We start from the raw sequence: 27,855 nt of genomic DNA, 5'->3' as shown, positions 1-27,855 counted from the left end.
CAGAAGACAAGACTTGTCCCAACAGCAACAGAACTTCACAATATTATAAACCCTATCACGGCTTCTTACTTGGAGAAACAAAAAGAAACAGAAATATATATCTTGTAGCTAATCCCTGAAAAGAAATTCCGCGATCAGTCCACGTAAGAGTCCATTAATAAGTACACCTGAGGCTGGGTACAGAATTCTCATGCTGTGTCAGAGCCACAACTTAACCAGCAGGTGTTCCTATAGGGAAGCGTAACCTCCAACGGCACATCTCTTAATGTAGTACCCAGAAGAGAGAGAAAAAAGACGAGGAGGATGTTAAAAAACAAACAAAAAAACAAAAAAAAAACAAACGCATGTAAATCAAGCTTCCTATTCAAACCTCTAGGATGCATTAAATCCAAAGTGTGGATGCACTTTTTTGTTGTTGTAATTGTTTAGCTTTATTATGTACAGCATGAAACACAGCCTTATGATGTTGAGGAATCAACCTGATGTGGGAGAGGTTTCTCCTGCACAGGTCACTTATTCATCATCTACCCTGTCCTCCTGCATACAGGGATCCTCATCTTGCTAAATCTTATAGTTCCACAAATATCAAATCAAAATACGGTACTTTCCACATATTGTGCAATAAGAATGAAAAATGAATAGAAAATGAATAATAGAAATTAATTCTATTTACAATAGGTTAGCACGCCTATACACACACACAGACTATGTTTGCAGAGTGATGAATAGTATATTTGTGAGCCAGACACACACAAGCTGCTTGCTGTCTTGTTTCCATTGCTCCAATGATAGATTTAGTTTAAATGATCATTGTTCCTTGCTTGCAGTCAATGAGATTGCTTTATTATCTTGACCTAATTTCTTTCATGTTTAGTTGTTCCCCCTTGTATGTTGCTCTCCTCCCACATCCATATCGGTTTGTTTGCTATTTAAACACTGCTCTAAGTGCAATTAAATATGCTGGCATTTTCCAAATACAGGATAATATTAATCCCACTGTGCTTTTGTTAAAAGGCAATCTCTAAACGCCCACTTGTTATCCCAACATGATTCATTTTCTGCTTGTTATTCTGTGCTTGTGAATTCTGTTTATATTACATTGACAAAGCCTTTGATTTCTTCACTGTCATTTGTGTGTCTTGTAAAAAAACAAACAAAAAAACGCACCTTTTGCCTATGTCCTAATATTTGTCCTCTTAGAACTAAAACAAATGTAACTCAAAGGAGCACTCCAAGCACCATAACCACTACAGTCATTAATAGAACAGTTTGACTTCTCTAACATGCCGTCCGTCGGGCTCCGCTATATATAATAAAACGGCTTTATTAAGCTAAATTTGTTTTGGTGCTTAAAGTTTCGTTTAATAATTATTGCTTCCTTTTGTCTTTTTTTTGTAGAACTGATTGTTAGCTCACAGACCAACTTGCTATGTGCTGTATTCGTTTTAAAATGCAAATGACATTGTTAGCATTGACAAATGTACATGTTCAGGAAGAGATGACATAATGATGACTTAACACCACTAAATAAAGTATAGTATTTAGTATATTTGTTGTTGATTGCTATTTTGCAGTTTTTAGTACATCCCCTTCACTCTTTCTATTATTTGTAAAAAATCAATAAAAAAAAATAACAAAAAAAACCCCATAAACATAACACAACCACTTTTGTGAGTACAATTTTAACAATATACCTTGTTGCTTTTAGATAAAACAAAGGTTTTGTAATCAGACAGAGGAGGGTATGCAAATGTTTTTGGTTCAGAACATGAATTATTACCTCCGTACTTACAGAAACACGCACACTTATTTACGTGCATAGATTTATTTTCTGGTGATAATTAAAACACATTTGCCTGTGTAGATGGTAGATATCTCTTCCTGGCTGGTCAACTATATGGTCATTTTCAACTCTTACTTACTTGCAGGTTTCAGACAAGAACCACAGAAGCTGCTAAACTGGAAGCAGAGTTATCTAAAGCCCAAGAAATAATTCAGTCGGCAGAGTTATTGATTCATCAGCTGGATGGAGAGCACAAAAGATGGAACGCACAGGTCTGTCCCACGTGCTGGATGTGTTTCCATTCATATATTAATATGAAGCTATTTACTATGAACTTGAAACATCCAGGGCCACACTTCCTAGACAGTGCCTACTTTTAAAATGTCACTGCGTGCTATTTATTTACTTTAGCTGAAACAATTGAGAACATTTTTATTGAGGTTGGTAAAAGCAGTTGCCATATTGTACAATGCAGTTTGATGCATTCAAATATTGAGCATGACTTTTCTATTATGCGATCCTCATTTAAACAAACACCCCATTTCCCCATACCCTCAACCCTCATCTCTAAACTCGCTCTGAAAAAAATAAAAGACAAGGACATTGTTAGGGCTTCATGTAAAATAAAATTTAGAAAAACTGACTTCCTGGCAGTAGCCTGAATCATGTGAACAAATTTATTGTATGGTTTAAAGGAATGAGGTTTAAAATAAAGTGTAAGATTTGTGATGAAATTCAGAATTCAGGTAACTTTGAACATTGGAGAAGTAGAACACCTCAGGAAAATGTTTAAAAATAAATTATATAGATATGACACCTGGCTCCCTTAAAAAAGAAAAAAAATATATATATATATATATTTATATATATATATATATATATATATTGGACAAGCTGAGGATCATTTCAATCCCAGTGTGTGTAGATGTTTTGGTGAATAATTCGCATTATGAAGAATTTTCATGTATATGTGTATTGGTAAAATTTTATGAAGTTGGAGGCAGAGAAGATATGAAGTAAATCCATGTCAGGAAAATGGGTAATCCACTTTGTTGGACCTACAGAGGTGAAGTGGTATGAAAGTAGTGTGCGGTTTTGTTACCCTATCTCTAAAACCGTTGTTTTTTGGATTTGGTCTAGTTATACCTTAGCCTTTTCTAATAAAAGTGAGTACATGGGGTCCTGGTCTCTGTATTTTTATTTCTGTATCGCCCAGGGCCGTTTGAAGGAATTTGGGGGCCCCAAGCAAAATAGACATGGAGGCCCCCCCCTCCACGCCCTCCCCACCTTACGCACGCAAAGCCTACAGGAACCACAATAATTAACATACCACCCCCCATAATTAATACACCCCCCATAATTAATACACCCCCCATAATTAATACACCCCCCATAATGAATACACCCCCCCTTAGTACGCCACTGACGAGAAAGGAGTGCTGCAGCCGCCTGAGGCTCTCTATAGAGCGCTCAGGCGGCTGCAGCCTTATAGGAAGCACCGGCTCTGCTTGGGGACCCAGGCCAGCTCGGGGCCCCAAGCAGTTGCTTGGTTTGCCTGTCGGGTAGCGACGGGCCTGGTATCGCCCAATGGAGAAGCAAGTTATGTCTCGTGTGTTATCAAAAGAGTGGCATAAATCATATTTGTTATCCAAGGTTTTTTTCAATGTAATTTTATTTATTATGTGGCTTCTCATGACCACCTTCGAAGTCTTCCAGAATAACATGGTGATCACACTTGTCATTGACATAATTAGCCCAGGTCGTTTCTAGCTTTGACCCAAAGGTGTCATTTGTGAGTAAATAAAAGGGAAATAACCAGTGCCTGGATTTTAGCTTGTTCCACTGTTTATTGAACAGGGATAAACACAAATATAATTTCTCCCTAATATAATGTTTGTTTATTTATACTGTCATAAAAGAGATTCACATTACTAAAAAAAAAAACAAAAAAAAAACACCAAACAAACAAAAAAAAAAACGCCAGCACTTTAAAAAACAAAAAAATCTGTTTATTCGAAACCTAGACAAGTTGCCATCTGTGACCTGGATTCAGCTTTAGAGTTTGTTGGATAAACCTTTTTGTTTTGTCTTTATTTAACCAGTGCTTCTGCCTGCTTTATTTTCTTTATTTCTTTCTTCATTACAAAACTGCAGAGCTTGTTGTGTACTTTAAATGCCAGAGCAATTAGTGCATAGTGGGAGTTCATTGCAGGCTAGAAATCGTTTGCATATTGCATAATTGGTCTAATGTTTTAACTAAGACGTCTAGGAATATGTGGATGGTCTAACAACATGGACCTGCACAGTTCTTTTATTTCTCTCTTAAAAAAAAAAAAAATAAAATATATATATATATATATTTTCTGTTTTCTTTAGGTTGTAGAAATCACAGAAGAATTAAACACTTTGCCAAAAAGAGCTCAGTTGGCCGCTGCATTCATCACATATATTTCAGCTGCTCCAGAAGATCAGAGGAAAGACAGTCTGGATCACTGGATGAAATCTGTTGGCCTAGATTGTAATTATGCTATTAATATAACATTGAATATCATTTTATGAAGTTTAAAATCTTGGATATTTTTTATAGCAGTTGGTGTGCATGGCTTGTTGGATTATAATTTTTTTCTTGGATATTATTATTATTATACTTTATGTTTAAAGTGCCAACACATTGTGAAGCACAGTCCATGGGTACAGTTGGTTCAAGTGAAAAGACACACGTGCAAGAGACAACACAAAATTAAAAAAAAAACATACAGGAGGAATTAAGAGCTCTATTCTCATGGGAACTTACAATCTAGATGGATGGGGGCGGTAAGAAACAGCAGGTGGGCGCTGAAAATGGAGTATGATAATACAGAGTGAGATGAGGATTTTTAATGGTTAAGTGGAATGCGTTGGTTACTAAGTTGAGAGTTAGACTTCCCTCAACAGGTAGCATTTAAAAGAATACAAACTAGCGAAAAGTATGGCAGCGCAAGGAAGTGTGTTCCAGAGGGCTAGTGCCACATGAGAGAAGTCCTGCAGCCTAGCAAGTCTAGGTGATAATAGAAGGTTCAATGAGTAGATCATTGTTAGATCTTAGTGGATGGGCTACACATACAGGTGTTAATGTATGCATATCCATGAGACTCCCAGAGTGCTCAGTCCCAAAGTGCTGTGCAGTTATTGACTATGTGTAGGTAAAAAAAGTGACATCAATGCAGTAATAAGCAGCCTTAAAATAAAGGATTACTGAAATCCATTAAAAAGTACGCACGCGGATCCCAGTTACTTAGAGGACAAGATAAATCAATTAAAATACCAAGTATAGAATATCTTCTGTAAAATCAATTCTTTTGCCATTTCTGTGATACGTAACCCGCAGCCTTACAAGAGGTCTGAATAGCATATTTGTCTTGGAATGATGGTGAGGCTGGAGGTGCATGGCACCTATATGTTATGTATGTATTGTATTTTTGGTGTTTGTAGTATGTATTTAAGACATAACATTTCCTTTTTCTCGTTTATCAGTGTTTGATTTAAGACGGTTTCTGTCTACTGAGAGTGAGCAATTAATTTGGAAAAGTGAAGGGTTACCCTCTGATGAGCTCTCAATAGAAAACGCACTTGTCATTTTGCAGGTGAGGATTGAAACATTTGGAATTATGAGAATGAATCCAAGGTATAACGTAATTGTAACAAAGATTTTCAAGAACCGAGTTACGTTAAAAAAAAAAAAAAAAGCCCTTTGTTCACAGCTATAAGCAACAGATCAGCCCTCAGAATGAAAGTGGTTAAAGGAATACTCCCGTTAGCTATTCATTGCTATGTATTATAAAGCTTGTATTTTAAAAATAAACTGCATCTGAAAACAGAACTTTCATTTTGCTCTCTCCCCCTTTAATTAAAGTTCACATTGCAGTGCAGTGGTTTTCGAAAAGTGTAAAGCTATTCCGATTCTCCTTCGTGTCTCTTCCGTTTAAAGATGAAAAGAGTGGCTCCGTGAACAGTGAGACTTCAGTGGCTTGCTCTACACACCAAAACTACTTCATTATCTAAAGCTGTTTTTGTGCTAAGAGAATCCCTTGAATTACATTTTGGGGTTTTAGTAAATAAATCTATTAGTGTCCATAATTACCTTATAAACATTCCCACACATAAATACATTGAACAAAACATGTAAATTCTTTAATATATTCAGAGTATTGAGCTTCAGACTGTATATTTTTTAATGAGTTTAATATATTTTCCTAACCTTTATTTACAATAATAATATTAATATCGCCATTTATATAGCGCCAACAAATTCCGTAGCGCTTTACAATTTTATAATAGAGTGTCTAACGTGCAGCGTTCATTTTGTTGACTAATAATTTTATTCAAATTTTAGTCGACTACAATTTTTGAGATTTAGTCAACTAAAACTAAAACAATTCAGATGACTAAACTACGACTCAAACTAAAATTACATTTTAGTCAAAAGACTATGAGTAAAACTAAATTGAAATTTGCCGCCAAAATTAACACTGCACAGAGGGGCTACGGGAGAGGCAAAAGAGATAGAACAGGGCTTTAACTAAACCCAATTTTAGTCTTGTCGACTAAAATCTACTGGAGATTAGTCGACTAAGACTAACACAATTCAGATGAATAAAATATGACTAAAGCTAAAATGGATTTTTAGTAAAAAGACTATGACTAAAACCAAATTGAAATTTGCCGCCAAAATTAACACTGCTAATGTGTGAGTTGGTCCAGATTGAATAAGATATTACCAATCATTCATTGATGTACATTTCAATAGTTTTTTGTTATTTTTCCCATGTGTAATATGTTTGTAGGTTTAAAACATTTGTCTTTCTTCTCTTTTTTTTGTTGTTGTTGCTGCTTTAGATCTGTGCTTTGAAGCCATCGGTAAGAATGTAAATAGTTTAGTTTGTCGGCTTTCTACGGTAGTACTTGACAGCAGGACTGCGTGTATTGCTTATCAGTCCGTTAATTGATTAATACGGGGTATTTACTGCAAGTACTGCGGTAGAAATCCCTGGGCTAGTATATTTCTCTCTTTATGTATTTTAAAAACCAATTAACTTTATTTCTTTGGGCACCCTCATTTGCTATATCTTCCTATTGGACAATTTGCCTACCATTTCAGTAGAGTGGGACAAATATGATTTGCAAGCATTTTCAATAATAAAAGCAGTGTCTAAAGGAGTATACTTCCTTAGGCCTTATACATTACAGCCTTTTTCTAATCTAAGCTCCTCATATTTATCGGTAAAAGAGACATGGGAGTGTATGTTATAGATCATGACTTATATAGGTGACAAGGAAGGCTTCTCCTAATTGTAAATTGTGTGTTTGCAAATCATATTTTTACTCTTCTATTTAGGTAAATATGGCTAACCTACTTGTATCTTTTTCCTTTGCTATTTATGATCTCTCTTCCAGGGTTACTGGTTATGTGACTTTACTTTGTAATGTTTTGGATGCTTGTTACTGATTTGATCTGGGGAAACATGAACACACATTTATCAAAACATTATTTCTACGTAGATTAGGTTTTTGCAATTGCCATGAACCATTTACATTGTGTACATATATTAATTATATTATCACCACGTTCTTTTGTTCGATTCCTGTTAGGGCATGTGAGTTTCAATGCATGTGTTTGTGGGATCGAACCCTGATCTGCCCAGAGATATATCTTAACTTGCCTTTGAAATACATACTCTACAAAATAAGAAAAAACAACTCTGTTTGTAAGGGAGCATGTGCTATTGGTCTATTTGCTAACGACAGTGATGGTTAATATGACACCCCAGATGTTTTATGATATATATATTTCACTAATGTGCAGCCTCCCTTTTGTGTATGGTAAGAATATAGATAAGTATGTCTCACATATTTAAAGGAATATACTGAAACACATATGGATTTTCCAAAGCTTGAAAATGTGTTTCCCAGATTTGGTGTTGTGGTAATGATTTAAACCATTCAATGTGAATCTGATACATACCATATGTGTACTACCGTACATAGAAGCTGTTTAGCCATTGTTGGCTAGTGTGGTGTTGGAGAAGATTTCTTATGATTCTCATCCAGCCCAAAATGTTTGGCCATGTTTTATTAACTCCGGAATCAGATGATTGATACATGCTTGGCACTTTCACATATAACAAGTCCAAATCTATATCAAAATCACAGTGTGCAATTCCAAATGTTTTTCAAGCAGTAAAAGATCTGGAAATGTACAGAGCCAAAGAGGTCTCTCGTTATACTACAGGTTACTACAAAATACTACAACAGGAAATGGTATATTTCTTTCACATTATTTACTCTACATCCATGTCATGTCCTGGAGACATGGTTCCAAAAAGCTTTGTGTCCAGTTGCCATGAAGCACTTCATCCAGATAGTTATGTAATGGAGACATTTTTAGTGGGTTAAAGTGTGAAAACATATTTTAAAATTATTAATATGAAAATTAACTCACTAATTCTATAAAAAAAACAAATTGTGTGTAGAATTAATATGTTCTGCCCGTTTCCCAATTACAGTTTATAATATATGCTACTTTTTCTTGGTATTTATCAGGGTTTTAGATGATTATTGCAATTCTGCTTTTACTATTTTATTATCGATTCTAATTCTAAAGATCAAAGCACTTTGCGTGTTTACATGAACTTAATTAGTTATGTTAACAACGTTGTCTCTCTCATGGAACGAGTTTTCTTGTCCAGGAAAGTGGGGCTCAGTAGGCATGTATATGCCAAGAGTGGATATGACATACAAGTCATTGCAGGGAGAGAAGAATGCATAGCTTCCATCTGTCATGTCACTAGGCAGATGCTAGACTTCGAGCTACACTAGTTTTTGAAAATCTTTGCAGATTCAACTCCCTTGAAAGCAGCAGGGAGACCGTGTTCTTTGTACAATAACACATGTAAAAAATATAGGTGGTTATGGTGTGCCTTTAAAAGTAAGTGTGTCTTACTTGTTTCTGTTTAGACAATCTATTTATCTTCCAGGGAGATGTTCAACTGTCAAACAGCGTCATAAGGTTGTTTTTGCAGATCTTCAGTGTGTTCAGATACTCACTTTCCTTTAGCTTGTCTTTAGATGCAATTTAAGTTTTCTTGTAATCTCATTATGACAATCATTTTTATTTATGTTCTCTTAGAGCCAGGTCTGCCCATTTTTGATAGATCCATCCTTACAAGCAACAGAATGGTTGAAAACACATTTAAAGGAGTCACGTTTGGAAGTCATTAATCAACAGGTAACCTATTAATAAGACATGCATGATCAAATGTGAATTCATCCAAGTGGCACATGTTCCCACTCCACTTTTCCTGCTTTAATTAAAGGGTTACAAAAACCCTCCTAGGCACTATTTAATAGCCCCCCACTTCGTAGGTTAAAGGTAAAAAAGGATAAAAATTAGCTTAAAACTTAGATGGAATTCAGTGCCGTGTCAGGTTCTTCCATGCCCCATCCCAATGTCACACTGCTTCACTCACTTCCTCTCCATGGTCCAATAAAATACTTCTCATTGAAAAGCAGTTGATTGGACTACTGGAGTGGCTCAGAGGAAAGAGGCCTAACAAGACTGAAATGATCATCTGGAGGTTGCTATATCTCTCACCCAGAGAGAGCCGGCCTGCATTTTGGATCTGGACCACCCTTTTGGGTGGGATCAGTCTGACACGCAAATGTCCCTGGTTCTTTGTGTAATGGCACAAGATAAGCTACAAAAAAAAGCTTGAGATAAGAGCGGGGACACACCAAAGAGCAAGCTATTTGAGCTGTTGTCTCTGAGTCCATGTGCATTACTGGAGGAAGAAAGCAAACAAATGTGAAGGCTATAGGGAGGTTGGGGGAACCTAAATAAAACAAGAGAGATAACGCTTCCCCTACAGAATTGACCTTGGGTAGCCTGGTACAGAGTTACATGTGCCGGGGTGCAACTAGCCCCCGGCATAAACGTGCAAATATCTCTATATGTGCAATTGTAATTTTGCTGCTATTTAAACCTTGGCAAAAGCCATGTGGGTAGTTAGGGTTTTAAAAATGATAAATGATGATCGTAAAATCATTGTATATTATTAGTCTGTTAAAGCTTCATGCTGCAAATGGTGAAATACCCGATTTACATATTTTAGACCAATAGTTTACAGGCTGTATCCTTTATTTTTTTATTTTTTTTTTATTCTGTTTATACATAGTTTATAACATTACATTAGTGTGTGAAAATGGCCAAATAAATATATTAAAACATATTGTTGAGGAGGTGAGCTTTAAACTACAGCAATATTTTCAAATAATAAGTGCATGAGACTGACACTCTCTAGAGAATAATCTATGCATGGAACATATGTGTTTATTGTGCATAAATAATCACCTTTACAAACCTGGGATGAGTAGAATTTTGCCAAGTGGGAATATTGTAGGACAAGATAAATATTTGACAAACTTGTTCTTGTGGGCTATAATCCACATGTTATTAGGGCTATTTCTTTTATTTTTGTAAAGTGTAAATTGAAAAGAACTTTGAATTCTAACATAAAGAAATTGTTAGTAATTAACATAACTATATCAGAGCTGCCAAAGCAAATGTAAAATTAAAAATGAGAAACTGCCAATTAGGCACTACTGCTAAAAATAAAACATATACAGATTCCCGACTGCTTATCAACAGTGTCGATAAACACAATGTAATCAAACCAACTCTTTCATGTTTCCTCTCTGTTTATTTTTATAACTAAACTACTTGGAAGTATTAAGTAATGTTTGTTGACGATCTCATGCTTTTTAGGACATAAGGGGACATAAGTTGGAGGAATACTAAGAAATAAAACTGGCAAAACTCCCGATAGATATGTTCCTACATTATAACTTCACTTATCCATATGGTTCTGTATTTCAACATGTTTGGCCACACACACACGCCTTTATTGCATCTGTAAATATTAAAGAGTCACTGTCACGTCTGAGTTATAAATTGAAATTCCAACATAATCACAAGATATACATGGGACAAAGTGCAGACTATTTTCTTTCATGTAAGAGAAAATGTTTGGCTTTTGCTATTATATGAGCGACAGCTGAGGCAGACATACATCTTTTTGCATGATGCTTAAAGCAGATGTGTAATTTTTGGGGATGTTTGCATATTTTGAAAAGAAACCAGAAGGTGACTTCTCTGCTAAAGGTACGGTGGGCACAGTGAAAGGAACTTACTTACATGAAGCTGTCATTTGTGGCCGCAGCCACCGTCTTCAGGGGGACTCTCTTTAGTTCCTGGTGCTTCATCTGCCAGGAGCCACATCAATAGTGTACTCTTGCACATGCTCGAGAATACAACACCAAGGTCTATAAAGGGTCCTATGAGACTGCATGAGCCTCCATAGATCGTCTCTCACCATAAGTGAGACAAACCCTACTCTGTCTTACGGTATCATTGGATTGCGTTAGACCACCGCAGTAAGCTGGCTTTACAGAGGGAGCTCCCAGGTGTCGGATGATACCCAGCTTGTGCCTCTCCGACGACGGATCACTGACACTGAAACCCTGCGGCCTACTCAAATCTGGAGCTAGGGAGAGACGGCCGCATTCCTCGCTCTTTAACCAGCTAGCCCCCTCCCCCAGACCGGTGGGGGTTATCCCGGTCCCTGCTGTCCTGACATATACAGTCTGTATGATTGTGGCCAGGGCCGGACTGGGGATACAAAGCAGTCCTGGAAACAAATCTATGCCAGCCCCATAAGTCATTGCGCCATATTTAGTGAAGCAGTATATATATATATATATATATATATATATATAAATACTGCTTCACTAAATATGTTTGGGTAGTCTGCCTATCATACCAAGTATGCTAATCTCTATCTCTACCCTTAAGCATATCTGTGTCTTAGTTACACTATCGGACGACTAACTATGCACAGTCATTTGCTTACACACGTTAAATATATATATATATATATATATATATAAAAATACTGCTTCACTAAATATGTTTGGGTAGTCTGCCTATCATACCAAGTATGCTAATCTCTATCTCTACCCTTAAGCATATCTGTGTCTTAGTTACACTATCGGACGACTAACTATGCACAGTCATTTGCTTACACACGTTAAATATATATATATATATATATATATATATATATATATATATATATATATATATATAAATACTGCTTCACTAAATATGTTTGGGTAGTCTGCCTATCATACCAAGTATGCTAATCTCTATCTCTACCCTTAAGCATATCTGTGTCTTAGTTACACTATCGGACGACTAACTATGCACAGTCATTTGCTTACACACGTTAAATATATATATATATATATATATATATATATATATATATATATATATATAAATACTGCTTCACTAAATATGTTTGGGTAGTCTGCCTATCATACCAAGTATGCTAATCTCTATCTCTACGCTTAAGCATATCTGTGTCTTAGTTACACTATCGGACGACTAACTATGCACAGTCATTTGCTTACACACGTTAAATTTAACTTGATTTAAATTTCATATAAAGAGAAAGAGAACATAATCTGTCCTAATTAACTGGGATCCTAAATAAATTAAACACTTAAAATCTAACGTTTAATAGATATCATTAAAAAAGGTAAAGTAACCTTAAATCTCTGGGATACAGGGGATAGGGAAAATATATACAAGGGATAATGATATATACAAACAAGAGATAATATAAAGTAGTGAATGCCTTTCACAAAACTAGTTATAGAACAGGTAAAGATATCTTGACATAGGCACTGTCGTTATTCGGCAGGTGTTAGTTTAAATTACCTTTAATAAGACTCAGACACCAGTTAATTCTGTTGGAGTATAACGTCCACAGCTTTTATTAAATCTTAAACAAATTAACATATTTAGGGTCATTGTCATTTCTGACATTTCGTTACTATCCCCCCATACAATACCCCTGACAATGACCCTAGCACTTAAACAATAAATAACATTTCAATAACATTTAACTTATAACACACGGCCTACCAAAGAGGCCCCAACCAAACGTTACTGTAGGGGTGTACCCAGACACCCCTACCCCCTAGGTTCGTAGCCACCGAAGAGCTTGAACCTACCAACACTCTTATCCACCTGGCCTACTCCGGCCTAGGCCTTGGCCTATCCACTTCCAATTCCAGCCAACTTCCGACTTTACCATGCCCTGTTCCCGCCGCTGTGACCAAACGGGAACACAACCAAAGCTAATGGGAGGGTGGGTGGGACAAAGAACAGGTGAGTGAAATTCTGTTAAAATGGCTCCTCTCTAAGATGGCCGCTATTTAACTTGCTCTTAGACCACCCCCACGCTGCATTACCCTAAGCCCACCCCTAAATCTTTACCCTGCCCACTCTCTGGCCCTGTCAAGGCCCACTCCCCTTCTGCGTTGTTCCGTGGGCTTCATTAGTTACAAAGATTTAGATCATAGAGGGAGAAGGTGGAGATCACCTAAATGTCTAGTTCAGTGAAGCTGAACTTGTAGTGGATTCCTATCTCAAATCTCTAATAACAAATGAAATAAAGAAAAGTAGTGCATATAGTCATAGTATAAAATCTGTAGTATACACTTATAGTGTTAAAAATCAGGTTGGTCTGGTATGCCTATTGCAACACCCAGGGATGAGGGAGTCTGACTTGTAGTGAAATGGCTCAAACTGGATGCAGGCAGAAATTTCACCTGGTGATCTGCCTAGAGAGAGAGATTATTTTGGGTCGCAACTGAAATAAAAAAAAAAGAGATCAGGTGCAGTGGGTCCAGGAGTCAGTTCATTCAGAAAGGCTTATTCTAATTTATGCTGGTGATTCAGAAGGAGCACAGCACTTGCATATATGGGGTGTATGTCTTTAAATCTGCTAAAGGCAGAGTCAATTTTTGCTACACACCAAATAATATACTTTTGATTTAAAGCTCCAAACAGGAAAGGATGCTGTAGGAGAACAGTATGAGGAACTGTTCCCTATTTGTGGCAAAAAAAACTTGAAATAATTATATATGGTATATACGTCTTTAAATCTGTTATAGACAGAGTTAAACTTTGTACTAGAGATATAAACCTCTTGTATTATGTATTAGATATACGGTATATATGGTTGTATTCTATAATGCAATATAAACCATATCTCTTTAAAACCGTTAAAAAATATATATAAAAAAAGGAGAAAATGAATAAGTGAATAAATGCAGTAATGTGGAATTTATTGGATATAATTTTTCAATCAAAAGTAAAAACACTAGGAATTTATAAAAATAATAATTAGTATTAAAAGTATAAAAATATGAGCCAGGAACGTATAACAAGGATATTACCAGCAGTTTGGCAGTTCTAAAATCGAATAAACCGCAGGGACCTCCCAGGATGGATATAGATACAGTGTTGCAAGAAACTGTAATCTTCTGGCTGTCGGCTGTGAGGTTGGCGTGCGTCCCAGACCTCACTCTGGGTAATGCGCGCTGTCGGCCGATTGGTCCCCAGATCTTAGGGTGCACACTCTCACTAGTCGGGAAAGGAGAGGGAATCCCTTGTTGCTGGTTTGCGAAGTCCTGTGTCCGGATCCTGCTCAGTACTGGTGTGGTCTAACGCGTTTCGTGGGTGTAAGCCCCACTTCATCAGAGACAAGATCGTGGGTGTTAGCCCCACTTCATCAGAGACAAGATCTTGTCTCTGATGAAGTGGGGCTAACACCCACGAAACGCGTTAGACCACACCAGTACTGAGCAGGATCCGGACACAGGACTTCGCAAACCAGCAACAAGGGATTCCCTCTCCTTTCCCGACTAGTGAGAGTGTGCACCCTAAGATCTGGGGACCAATCGGCCGACAGCGCGCATTACCCAGAGTGAGGTCTGGGACGCACGCCAACCTCACAGCCGACAGCCAGAAGATTACAGTTTCTTGCAACACTGTATCTATATCCATCCTGGGAGGTCCCTGCGGTTTATTCGATTTTAGAACTGCCAAACTGCTGGTAATATCCTTGTTATACGTTCCTGGCTCATATTTTTATACTTTTAATACTAATTATTATTTTTATAAATTCCTAGTGTTTTTACTTTTGATTGAAAAATTATATCCAATAAATTCCTCATTACTGCATTTATTCACTTATTCATTTTCTCCTTTTTTTATATATATTTTTTAACGGTTTTAAAGAGATATGGTTTATATTACATTATAGAATACAGCCATATATACCGTATATCTAATACATAATACAAGAGGTTTATATCTCTAGTACAAAGTTTAACTCTGTCTATTACAGATTTAAAGACGTATATACCATATATAATTCTTTCAAGTTTTTTTGCCACAAATAGGGAACAGTTCCTCATACTGTTCTCCTATAGCATCCTTTCCTGTTTGGAGCTTTAAATCAAAAGTATATTACGGTATTTGGTGTGTAGCAAAATTTGACTCTGCCTTTAGCAGATTTAAAGACATACACCCCATATATGCAAGTGCTGTGCTCCTTCTGAATCACCAGAATAAATTAGAATAAGCCTTTCTGAATGAACTGACTCCTGGACCCACTGCACCTGATCTCTTTTTTTTATTTCAGTTGCGACCCAAAATAACTTATAGTGTTAAAGCTTAGAGTTATGGGGGTTAGCAAGAGAAAATCACTTGTTCTGATCTGTAAGTGTCATTTAATGAAGCCCCAATCTGTTTAACGGTTGATTGCTTAATACTAAAAGTTTATCAGAAATCTACCGGTATGTCAATTCTAACCGTATTAGCTATAACCCTACAGCTGTGCCTTCAAGGGGGGCCGCCTTACCGGCAAAAAGCGCGTCGGGGCTCAGCTGAACTACTCACACTTAGCTTTATACTATTCCTCTTCGACTCCTACCTTGTCCACATACTTACTTTGGATTTGCTGACGATATTTATTTTTGTTGGGTCAGGCAGTCTTTATTCCAGAGGTTATGCGAGGGTTATGTTCAGACAGTGTATCTTAGTTAGAAGTATTTTTGTTAACTGTTCAGTTTAGAATTAGGTTCCCTTAAAGGCACAGCTGTAGGGTTATAGCTAATACGGTTAGAATTGACATAGATTTCTGCTAAACTTTTAGTATTAAGCAATCAACCGTTAAACAGATTGGGGCTTCATTGGATGACACTTACCAATCAGAACAAGTGATTTTCTCTTGCTAACCCCCATAACTCTAAACTTTAACACTATAAGTGTATACTACAGATTTTATACTATGACTATATGCACTACTTTTCTTTATTTCATTTGTTATTAGAGGTTTGAGATAGGAATCCACTACACGTTCAGCTTCACTGAACTATGAGGGAAGGTGATGTAAATGCAAAGGTGTATGTTGAGAACTATGAAAGATAAGGATGTGAAATGTAAATGTATGTGAATAGTAATTTGAGGGCAGGTTTGAATTGTCAAGGTGAATCCTATTGATCTCTTTTTTTGATTACACAATATTACCAAATTTGTAGTCCTAGTTAAAGGAACACTCCACTGACCAATTCCAAAATGTTAAAAAAAAATCTATTTGTAGATATACATCCGATGAAAACATGCATGCATTTAGCTATGCATTTTTTTTTTAATCAAAAGCAGCTTGCAAAAATATCTTGTCTGAAGCTTTTGCAAACCCTCCCAACCCCGGTGGCTGCCCAATCACAGAATTCCCCGTACAGGCAGGTGCTCTGGGCAATTGCTGCCTCTTGAGATAAATAACCAGGAAGTAACACAACCTGTTGTCTGATTGGCAGTCAAAGGGGTGTAACAAGGCTGTGACGAAACAAATCTCGCCACTGTGCATTGGAGGCGCCTGGTTGCCTGCCTGCTGCCTTTTGACTATGGACCGGCATTTAAATACTTAATTTTCCTATGCAGAAAGGTCTATTCATGTATTTCTGCCCTGGCATTCGGTAGATTCTCGGATTTACTGAATTAACTCATTTAACCCAGATAGCTATGCCATGGAAACTATTCATGTAATAAAATACTTTGGCTCCATGGCAATTGAACTGTATGTGTGTGGTCTGAGAGCCATTCAGTAATTATGTGCGCTCAGACCTAAGCTATCTGGGGATATGTTGCATGTCTGTATTTTATGTAATAAATGTAACCTTGTGTATTTTATTGTATTTTACTGTCTTTTTACTGCCATGTGCTTAATGGAGTTTTTCCTCTGTCCTTGGAGATAATTGGATTACTTCCCAATTATCTCCAGGATAAGAGACTCTGTGGAACTGGTTTTGGGCAGAAAAGCCATGCTTCCTTTGGTCACAAAGGACTTCGATCTATCTTTTGAACCAATGGACCAATGTGGATGAGTTTGACATATATTATTATATATGTATTTGGAGTATGCTGATTCTGAAAATTTAAGTTTTATGTGAATGTGATGCATACTTTTAAAGTTATGAATAATGTGGGAAAACTGTATTTCTCTGCCTGTGATAATTACATTACCCATTGTGTAAGGTAATTGTATCACAGGCAGAGGGGAGGATTTTGTGTGGGAGTGTCTGAGTGTATTGTACGTGTTTATTGGTTGTTTTCCAAAACCCTGTGGGTGGTACTAATGTGTATATAAGAACAATAAACCCACAGTTCTGTCTGTTCCTGCTTGACCCTCAAAACAGAGCCTTGTCTCGTATGTTTTTTTCTATTCGGCTGTTTACAGCATTCGTATGGTTCCGGTTCGGCTGTTTACGGCATTCATATGCTTCTCCGGTTCAGTGGATTGGTGTCTACAGTAGCTGCGTGTATATCTGGAAGGGAATATCTCCTAAACGGCTTTTAACCCCTTTTATGCCTGGGGGTGCCGTTACAAAGGCTAATTCATAGATAAAACCCTGTTGAAAAATACACTTTTTGTAAAATGAAAAAGTAAAAAAAAGCTAAAGTGCTTTAGATGGTTGGAGCGTTCTATTAAGTATATAAAACACAAAGGTCTTGTATTAACTAATATTTTATTGAGTGAAATGTGAGCACATAATATAAAAAATGACCTCCATGAACAATAATGAAAAGCGCCTCATTATTCATTTTGATTGATAAAATATGGAAACCATCAGCATTTGAAGCTAACAATATTTGTTCCAGTTAGTGTAGATTCACAAATGACTGTCAGCATTTCATAACTTACCATCCTGCCCTCCTCTTTACACAGGATGCAAACTTCATTACTGTTCTTGAGCTGGCAGTCCGCTTTGGCAAGACACTTATTATCCAGGAGATGGATGGAGTGGAGCCTGTGCTTTATCCATTGCTTAGGAAAGATCTGATTGCACAGGGTAAGTCAAATACAGCAGGAGATTGCTTTCAGTGTTACCTTCTCATTACCGCATTGGAAAATGTATCTGGAAGAAGCCACAGAGATTTTAATGATTTATAGTGCGCATTTAGGACTGCAGGAGTCTATGTATCTTTTACTTTTATTAAGGTTTGTTTTTATAAAATTACCAGTCCTGCTTTTTTGTTTATTTTAGTTGTTATTTTTTTGTTATGTAGGTGTTTTCAGCGACAACTGAAGTCGGTAACAACAAATAAAGTAGTCTTTAGTAGCTTGTAGCATGTTTAGTGTACCTACAGTATTTGTAACCTATGTAAACATAGCCATCTCCTGTAACCTTGTTACATATATTGTCAGATTCTAATCCTGGTCAGACCACTGCACCAGTAAGTGTACTTGGGCAAGACACCTAACACTATATATCTGCCTACCTCAAATCTGCATGAATTGTAAGCTGGCTTAAGCAAGGCCTTCTTCACATTCATATATCCCTGTATACATGCTAATAATAATAACAACAACCACATCTTGAATGTATCTACATCACATACCTGTCTCTTGCTCTCTCCTAAAGGGCAGCACTTTACTCTCTCCTCCAGCCCTGCTTCACTCCCACCTTATTTGATTGCTATTTCCTGTCCTAATGTTTCTAATACCCCACCTCCTCCTATAGTCTGTAAGCTCGTTTGAGCAGGGTCCTCTTCAACCTATTGTTCCTGTAAGTTTTCTTGTAATTGTCCTAGGTTAGGTCAGTAAAGCTGAACTCAATAAGCAGACAATTGCCCAGAGCACCTGCCTAGTAAAAACTTCTCATCAAGCTGCATTGGGAAGTCTGTGATTGGACTGCCACAGATAGTCAGGGCAGTGTTATAAGGGGAGGGTTGCAAAGGCCGCAGATGCGAAAATTGCAGCTTTTGCAAGCTGTTGTTAGATTTAACTGAATGAGCTAAATACATAATTAAATGCAATGCATGTTTTCATTGGAAAAAAAAGCTAAATAAAAACATAGTGTGTTTTCATTGGATTCAATCACTTTATTTTTTGTTTTTCAGAACAAAATTTTCCCTTTTACAAAGTTAATAATTTAGTACATGGATGTAACTTGAGTTTTTTTTTCCTTTTCTGTTTTAAGCACACTGGAACTTTCTTTTGTATTTCCTTAGGGCCTCGGTATGTTGTACAAATTGGGGATAAAACTATTGATTACAATGAAAACTTTCAACTGTTTCTTGCAACGCGGAACCCCAATCCTTTCATTCCACCTGATGCCACCTCAATAGTGACAGAGGTTAACTTTACTACCACAAGAGCTGGATTAAGAGGGCAGGTAATGCACGGACAAAACATTTATTTCCTTGAACCCCCCCCCCCCCCCCCCATTAAAGCAGATCTGTGATATTTCCTGTTCCGGTTCCCAGGCTCCCTATAAATTGTGCCTCCCAAAAAAATTGGTGGATGATTAAGCCATTAATGACTTAGCCAGACAGTCACACAGCTTGACAAGCAGACATATAAATAGAAGCATTGACTGCCAGTAAGACAGCCTTTCAGTCATTGTTCTGGTGCTCTAAGAATGCAATTTGTTTGTTTCCCTGATGCTTAGCCATTCTTTAGGCTTACTGGACATTATCGAAAATGTAGTTAACAGTAATCTGCAGTGCACATTTAGCCATCCCTGCTGAAGGCAGTGTGCATTATAACACAACCATTACATCTTTTGATATGAGGCATATTGGTGTAAAAGCAAATGAATGATTTTTTACTAGGGCGATGTGAGAACCTATAAAACTCGGATTAGGTAAGGCTATTGTAATTACACGATGAGCTGTGTAAGGCCCTTTCTAATTCATCAGTAAAAACAGTAAATTATTTCCCAGAAATGTACTAACACTCAGAATTCATTCTGTTTAGCTCTTGGCTTTAACGATTCAGCATGAAAAACCAGATCTGGAGGAACAGAAGACAAAATTATTGCAACAGGAAGAAGATAAGAAGATTCAATTGGCAAAGCTTGAAGAATCCCTCCTGGAGGTAAAACCTGAATACAAATGTAATCTGTTCCTAAAGAATGTGCAGATGACTCAATAACTGAAAGACCAAGTTCAATTCTACAAATGCCGATATTTTATTTTTTATTTTTTATTTTTGTAGGAATGATTGTTCAGAAGAAAAATGAACTATGATTAAAACAAAATACTAGAAATATACTGTTTAATATTTAAATTGGATTACCCAGACTAAAAACCAGTGTTATAAACACGCCACTTTAATGAACAGTAATATCTCCATTCTAGCGCCAATGCCATGATCCTCCTTGGTTAATGTCACTCCGTCAGGGAGGATGGGCTCAGGGAAGGATCAAAGAGCCACAAAGGGGGGGAAGTTGTGCTGCCATTGTTCAGTTCTGTGCACAATTGGTATCTGATGCTAGCAAGCAGATAATGCTGGTGCCAGATGCCAGTTTTGCACAGAATTGAAACAGCTAAAGGTGCAGTTACATCTCTGGCAGCTACAGGGTTAATCTCTGTATGTGCAGCGTATGTTTCAAAGTGAATCTCTACACATACAGACTCCAGGCACCACAACCACTTCAAATCATGAATTGTCATGGTGCTTGGAGAATCCCGTTAAGTGTAAACATTTGAGTATATTGCTAACGAACATTGGATATAAGAAAATGACTAAACCTGTATTGTTATTATATGGTTATGGCAGAACTTTAGAAGTCATTTGATATTTATTTTTATTCCGTAGACCCTTGCAACTTCCCAAGGAAATATTCTGGACAACAAAGATCTGATTGAATCCTTAAATCAAACTAAAGCAAGCAGCGCCTTGATACAGGAGTCGCTCACAGAGTCTCACAGGCTCCAGCTCTCCTTGGATCAGGTATCCTTGTCTGCAACCTTAACTTCTGGAAGCCTAGATCCATGTGTTTTTTTACAGTAATAATGTTTAATGAGATTTTTGTATGTAATTAAAATGTAAAATGGAAGGGCATAAAAACAAGAACAAAACAAACATGTTTTCAAAATTGACCTATTTTTTACACGTATTTAGTTATTTACTAAAGTGAGATTTGCCAGGAAATCAAAGTAAATTTGTAAAAATGTAAAGCCAAAATAGCTAAAGTGGAAAAATTATTTTAGTCCGCGTTAATGCTCACTTTAATAAATAATCTAAGCCGCACATCTCTGAGAGGCTTCCATCCTGTTGTGTCTGTAGGTCCATGAACAGCTATTAGTAAGTTGACAGCAGCTTAATGGGCTTAGACAGCAGCATCTTTACGGTTTTCCCATCACTAGAAATGCTGCCAAATGCCAGACTACTTCTCCCCGGTATCCCACAGCACTACCACTGAAAATAATGTGGTGCTCACGATTGGCTGAAAGGTGTAAGCTACACAGTGAGCTGTACTCATTTTAGTGCCACAAACACTTCAGATGTGAGCAGTTTTTAATTTCACGTTTATTTATCTTGTTTTTCATTATAATTGAATCATAAAGGGTTGTAAATGGGAACTTTTATTAGTAATAGTTTGTTTTTATTTTTTATGATTACGTTTTTTTATTGGTCATAAAGTTAAGCATCAAATGTAACACTCGTGGACACACAGGTCCATTGTCAACAACCATTTGTTGGTCACGTAGTACCATTATAATGAGAACTAATATCTTGCCAGGACACGCAGGTCAGTCACAGTCTATCAAAGTGTTTCGAATAAGATGTAACAATAGGCAATACAACATTTCTAGAGACTCGTGTTTCAAAAGAAAAGTAACACGAGAAATTGACTAGCATAAAAAACTCTGGAGCGCCCTCCACCTCTCCACCAGCCGGTCCGTTCTAGAGAGGCGATAACTATTACTTTTATACATTTCTGATCTCCATGCTAAATTAAACATGCGTAAGTTCTAGTTATAAATGTTCCCATTTACAACCTTTGTTATTATTGTTTATATAATATTTAGAAAAGTTTTCAATAAAAAACATTTGAATAGAACTTATACATTTCAACCTGTGACATTTTATACCTAATGAGCATTAGGTGGCGCTCAAAGTACACTTGACTTATATACAGCTTTATATGTTTCTTCTACTTATTACTTTATCCGCAGGAACGGAATGCATATCTTCCTCTAGCAGAAAGTGCCAGCAAGATGTACTTCATTATCTGTGACCTATCCAAAATTAATAACATGTACCGGTTTAGTTTGGCTGCTTTTCTTAGACTTTTCCAGCGAACCTTGCTTAGCAAACAGGTATGTTTCTTTTGCAAATTCAGTTTGATGTAATGTGGTAATGAATGGACCGTAAATAACTAATCTCTGCTCTGTGAGACGTGTCTGATTTATTTCAAGTACTCTGTAAACCTCCAAAACGTGCGCTGACTTGATGCAGAAAATATCTTTGCGTTTTTTCATCAACATTAATAATAATTGAAAAAATGGTTGGTTTGGTTATTTTTTTCGTAACGAAGAACGGCAAAATGTCCAAGTGATTTCCCTCCTGGTGTGCTGGGATTTTTCTGGCAGGTTATGAAAGGTTGTGGTACCAAACACTGGCACCTGTCAGAACAGATAAAAGATAACAATCTAGGTTAAAGGAGCACCAAATTAAGAAACAAAATGCATTTAGTAGATATACTCTAAAATACAATATGCACGTCATTTGTTTTGCTTGTTTTCTTTGGGGGTAAATGAAAACTTGGCTTACAATAGCTGCAGATATAGTCTCTGCAGCTAATGTCGGCCCCCTTCCCTTCTTCCTCAGCACAGAATTTCTGTGGCTGTCCAATCACAAAGATATCAATGCCTATTTCTAATGGCAGTTGTTTACCTCTTGTTAATTCCACAGAAATGACTGAACAAACTAGTCCAGCTATCTGATGTAAGCGTTCATTTGTAAAAGTGGAGATTTCTATTGAAGTCTGCACAAAGAACACACACAGCAAGCAGAAGTGCTTTATGTGTTTGGTGTGCTATCTTAATCAACAGCTAACTCATGTTCACAGGAAAATATCTCTTAGCTGAACTCTAATTTCCCTCCTTTGTTTGATCAGTTTTTGTGTTAGGCCTGTATCATTTGTATTTTTGGCCAATCACGTCTGACACCCGTTGTTCAGAGGGAGCAGAAGAGAGGTCCATGTTGCCTTCCTCTGCCCACAGGGCTGTAACACTCGGGAGCAGACGCAACCTTCCTTTTGCTACAGTGGTGGTTTAACTGACATTATTATTTTCTTGGTTTCTTTTATTTGTTTGAGCTTTGCAACAAATGTGCATTCTGCTATTTACATATTTCATTAGTAATTCTATCGACTAAAAACAATTCCTTACCAGCCAAAAATGTTATATTTCTTTGAAATGTAGAAGATGGATGCAGTTTGTTATCTAAAAAGAAATGAGAAAGACTGTAAAAAGGAGCAGTAAAACGGGCTGTGCCACCAAAAAAAGTCTCACCTATTTTAGTTTGTTTCCTTTTTTTTTTTGTTTTTTTACTTTCTGATATTTTTCTTTTATATGGGTTACAGACGATTTTTCTGATGAAACTTTTTTTTTAAAAATTTTAATTGAAAAAATGAATACATAAATCATAGAAAATGTAATAAGAACAACCCGCCTGTTTGGCGTCTGTGTATTATGAAAAAAAGGCTTTAGCAATTTAGTCTCTTTTGCAGCCAAGAAAGATATTAAATTCCTGAGCTCTACTTATAGAATAACAGTTAACATTAGAAGCATTTATAATGGTGTCATTAATCTTAGAGTAATATGCCAATGTTCTCAGAGGTAGTGATAGTCAATGCAAAAACCTCTGCAATCTGTTTATGTAACAATATGATACTATAAACTATATGATGAACTATATAATCTTTTTTCTCACTCATGGGAGGACATACTAACCAGTTTTATAGAAATACTCTAAACAAATGAACATTACAGCTCACTGTAGAGGTGATGTTGCTTGGTGTGCCGTTTGGAACCGTTTGACATTGGGACACCTCGAGGCATGCAAGGTCCAGCTATACTGAGAATGCAGAATTAACACATCTTCATTATCATCCTCTCACCTTGATGACATTGATTGATTAGAGTACTGAACTGACCTGCATTTAGCACTCTTAGCCAATCAGTATATTTTCTCAATGTTATGAGTGCGTAGAGAGAACAAATGACGTTTTTTTCATAATGTTTTGTAATTAAGATTTTACCATTAATCACAAACCAATTTAAACAATAAATAATTTCAATGGAGATTTATAAATGTTTCTTACAAAAGTGGCTATTCGCATAATGCCTTTCTCTTCCTCTCCTAATCCTTTCTAAACACTCCACCACCTACATACTTCTCCTACATCCTATTCCCTGTTCTCTCTACTAATTGTAGTTTTTTTTTTTTTGAGAATTGCGAATTTTTCCAACTAGACCATTCAAAGGCTTAATATTTAGTAATTTTTTTCCCCCCAGTTTGCGTTAATACACTATTGGGAACAGATACTACATTGTGTTAGATTTTTTTTTTTCTTCCTTTTTGGAGATGATGACAAATTATTTTAATTTATGTATAAAATGACTTGTCGGTGTTATTTGCTATAAACTTTACAGCATCTATTAGATAAATCCACTCAAGGCTGAGACTATAAATTGTTTCTTTTTGGTGAGTCATCAACAATTTGGAACTTGGAAGTTTGTCAATTTGTAAATGTGCCTGGCATAAACTGGTCCAAAGAGGATGATTTATCTGATAACATAATGCATTAGACTCAAGGTTAAAATTACGTACATCTTTCCAATTAATATTTACATAGGTAAACTTCAATTCAATTCTTAGACTGGCTAACTGGTATGCCACTAATAATTGCCATGTGAGTAGTTTGTATAGTATAATGTTACATGCCACTAAATAGGGTTTTCTACCTTGGTTGGCACAGTATCATGTAGTGTTATTTAACCTTACAATTAATGTTAATTTTTGCCCTGACTAAATACTTTCCAAATGTTTATTTTTCATTATCATTACTTCGGTATGTCTAATTAGCATGTGAAACACCACAGCTAGCCTTTATAGAAACATAGAATGTGACGGCAGAAAAGAACCATTCGGCTCATCTAGTCTGCCTAATTTTTCTAAATACTCGCATTACTCCCTGGCCTTATCTTATAGCTAGGATAGCCTTATGCCTATCCCACGCATGCTTAAACTCCTTTACTGTGTTAACCTCTACCACTTCAGCTGGAAGGCTATTCCCTGCATCCACTACCCTCTCAGTAAAGTAATACTTCCTGAAATTATTTTTAAACCTTTGCCCCTCTAAAATAAGACTGTCTTCTTGTTGTGGTAGTTTTTCTTCTTTTAAAGGAATGGTGAAACTGTTTTTGTCCATGATAACTAATAAAATAACCGCAAGAGTGCTGTTGAATTCTTAGGGACGTATGATATAGTCCCATTCCAAAGTCCCATTCCAAGCCCATTTATAAATACATGGGTTTGGTGGCACATGCAGTTTTCAAACCATACACCAATGATTTGGTTTGGGAATTTGTTCAGAAGTTCTAAGTGTTCAATTATCTTGTACAGGGTTTTCCAATGAGGGGCCAATGTTTAGAATGTAAAGGAACATTCCAGGGTGGTCTTAATTTGAAATATTACATAACTAGTGCATTAAACATGCACAAACCCACCCCTTTCATGGCTGGCCTCTAATCCACCTCCTTTGAAGTCTCCGAACTTTAGGAAGTGGCACATTCAAGCTCTTAAACTAGTAGGTAAATTGTTGCAGTAGTTTGACATAAACGAGACTGCAATTTACACTGTGATGTACATTGTGATGGAGAAGCACTATGTATATGCTGTGGTGACCGCTGTAAGCTCATTATAGCTTGTCTAACAAACGTATTCTAATTTTGGAGAAGCATTGGGGAAATGTAAAGGTCCAAAGTGGAGGAATCAAACAAACACCATGGTGGAAACACATGTAAGAAAAATAATATACAATATGTAGTGTAATTCTTGATCTGTACCCATAAGTAATATACATGTTTTACTTATAATATTAGAATATCTGTTAGACTATGACTGGGGCTTGAATTTCTCCTCCTAATATTAAGCTGTCAGTACCCAGTTGCTTTTTATACAAAATTGTTTGGAAGACCTCCATATTTTGTTTTGACTTCTTTTTATTGGACTTAAAGAATTTCTGGGGAAAAAAAAACTTTTGAAAGTCCCTCACATGTCTAGTGTAAAACATTGCAGGTGTGTACAGATACATGTATAATTGTGCAGATCATTGTGGGAAGAAGGTGCCAGAGTACACACCCTTGCCCAAGGCATGGCGGATGTTGTCAACAGTGGAGGGAAGTGCTTTTCATTCTTATCTCCGCCCCGTACCTCGATCAAATTTAACGCAGCTATGCATCTCAGTAGTTTTATAAATAGTGTGTCCTGGGGTTGACGAAATCTGAACCGTCACGAGTTCAGGTGAGAGGTCTTCTTTAATGTGTGACTGAGCTTAAGCTTATCTTGGTAGTTTTTGTAAGTACAACTCCTCTAGCAGAATTGAGTGAGTGCAAGAAGTACTGGCTGTCCTAGGCCTGCAGTTGTTGTTTTGAACTACATTTGTCAATTTAAACGGTTACTCCAAAAATCCTATACTCTACACTGCTGTGGTGGTTATGATGTCAGGATTACCCTGGCCCCATTTTCTGGTAATGGAGAAAACCATTGTGCAACATTTTGCCCCCACTGCTCCTGGTCTATTTTGTAGGCAGGTTTATGATATCTAAAGTTATAGAAGCTGGATGCTGATCCTGACTTTCATTATTGGCTGAGAGCATCAGCTGACCATTTTCAGCCAATGACTGAAATATGCAAAGATAATTACTGAAGTGGTCATGGTGCTTGGAGTAACACTTTAAACTGGTTAGATATTAAAAGAATTGCAATTCTAGAATGTTTGTGAACTGCATTTCCCATGATACTTAGCCAAGCTGTAGTTTACTTGACATCTGCTTTGCTATGCGTAGCTGAGGCAGATGTCCTATATTAAGATATTCCTCAAGCATCTGATTGAACCTCTGCCGCTCATAGCGGTTTGTGTGTGCACATTATTTTAACACATACACTACATAAATGTGTGAATGTATCGCATGTGACAGGCTGCTAAATTGAGCTATTTCTTGTCATCCTTTAGAAATGTAGTGTCACAGTTTTAATCACAGTTCACACGTGGGGACCATAATGGAAAAATAACAAGATTTTAAGAATTTAGAACAGCAAAATAATAATAGCAAGGACTGAGATAACATTTTGCTATGTTGACCTTTGTAAAGAACATATTAAATATTAAAACAAATGTTTGACAAATAAAGAAAACCAAAGAGCTATTTAAAAGTAGGTTAGTAGTAAAAAATTAAGGCACCGTAGTGAACACGTTTTAGATGCAAAATAAATTAAATCCATTTGACTCTTACACATTGCAATGGATTGAGACAACTTTGTGCCTGGGTATTTATTATTTTGTTTTATTTTTCTCATAGAAATAGACTATTGGGACATGTCACACATGTCATGTGTCCTTAAGGGGTTAATGGTACTGCTTCTATGAACATCAGAAAGGCTGTATTAACCTTATTAGCAATAGAATTGGAGGATGGAAACAAGTGGTGCATTAACCAACAGAGTTATGCAGTTTTGCCTGACCAAATCGTATTTCAGGGGCCAAAATGTTGAACTCCATGATCTGGATTAAAGTGTCCGCTTTGCTCTGTTTTTTTG

General features: G+C 36.7%; 1 protein-coding gene across 1 annotated transcript in view; it reads left to right on the top strand.

The window, feature by feature from the left end:
* Positions 1-27,855, top strand: part of DYNC2H1 (dynein cytoplasmic 2 heavy chain 1) — a 330,703-nt gene that overhangs the window by 117,913 nt on the left and 184,935 nt on the right. The window contains exons 61-70 of the mRNA XM_063430335.1: positions 1,929-2,055; positions 4,160-4,301; positions 5,297-5,406; positions 6,659-6,679; positions 8,949-9,047; positions 17,962-18,085; positions 19,248-19,411; positions 19,996-20,115; positions 20,839-20,973; positions 22,203-22,346. Of these exons, the coding sequence (XP_063286405.1) occupies positions 1,929-2,055; positions 4,160-4,301; positions 5,297-5,406; positions 6,659-6,679; positions 8,949-9,047; positions 17,962-18,085; positions 19,248-19,411; positions 19,996-20,115; positions 20,839-20,973; positions 22,203-22,346 (1,186 nt within the window). The remainder of the gene's footprint in view (positions 1-1,928; positions 2,056-4,159; positions 4,302-5,296; positions 5,407-6,658; positions 6,680-8,948; positions 9,048-17,961; positions 18,086-19,247; positions 19,412-19,995; positions 20,116-20,838; positions 20,974-22,202; positions 22,347-27,855) is intronic.

This window comes from Pelobates fuscus, chromosome 1 (genome assembly GCF_036172605.1).
Source record: "Pelobates fuscus isolate aPelFus1 chromosome 1, aPelFus1.pri, whole genome shotgun sequence".
In the NCBI taxonomy this organism is placed as follows: Eukaryota; Metazoa; Chordata; class Amphibia; order Anura; family Pelobatidae; genus Pelobates; species Pelobates fuscus.
Note: the sequence above shows the minus strand (reverse complement) of the source record. Positions and strands in the feature narration are given on the sequence as shown.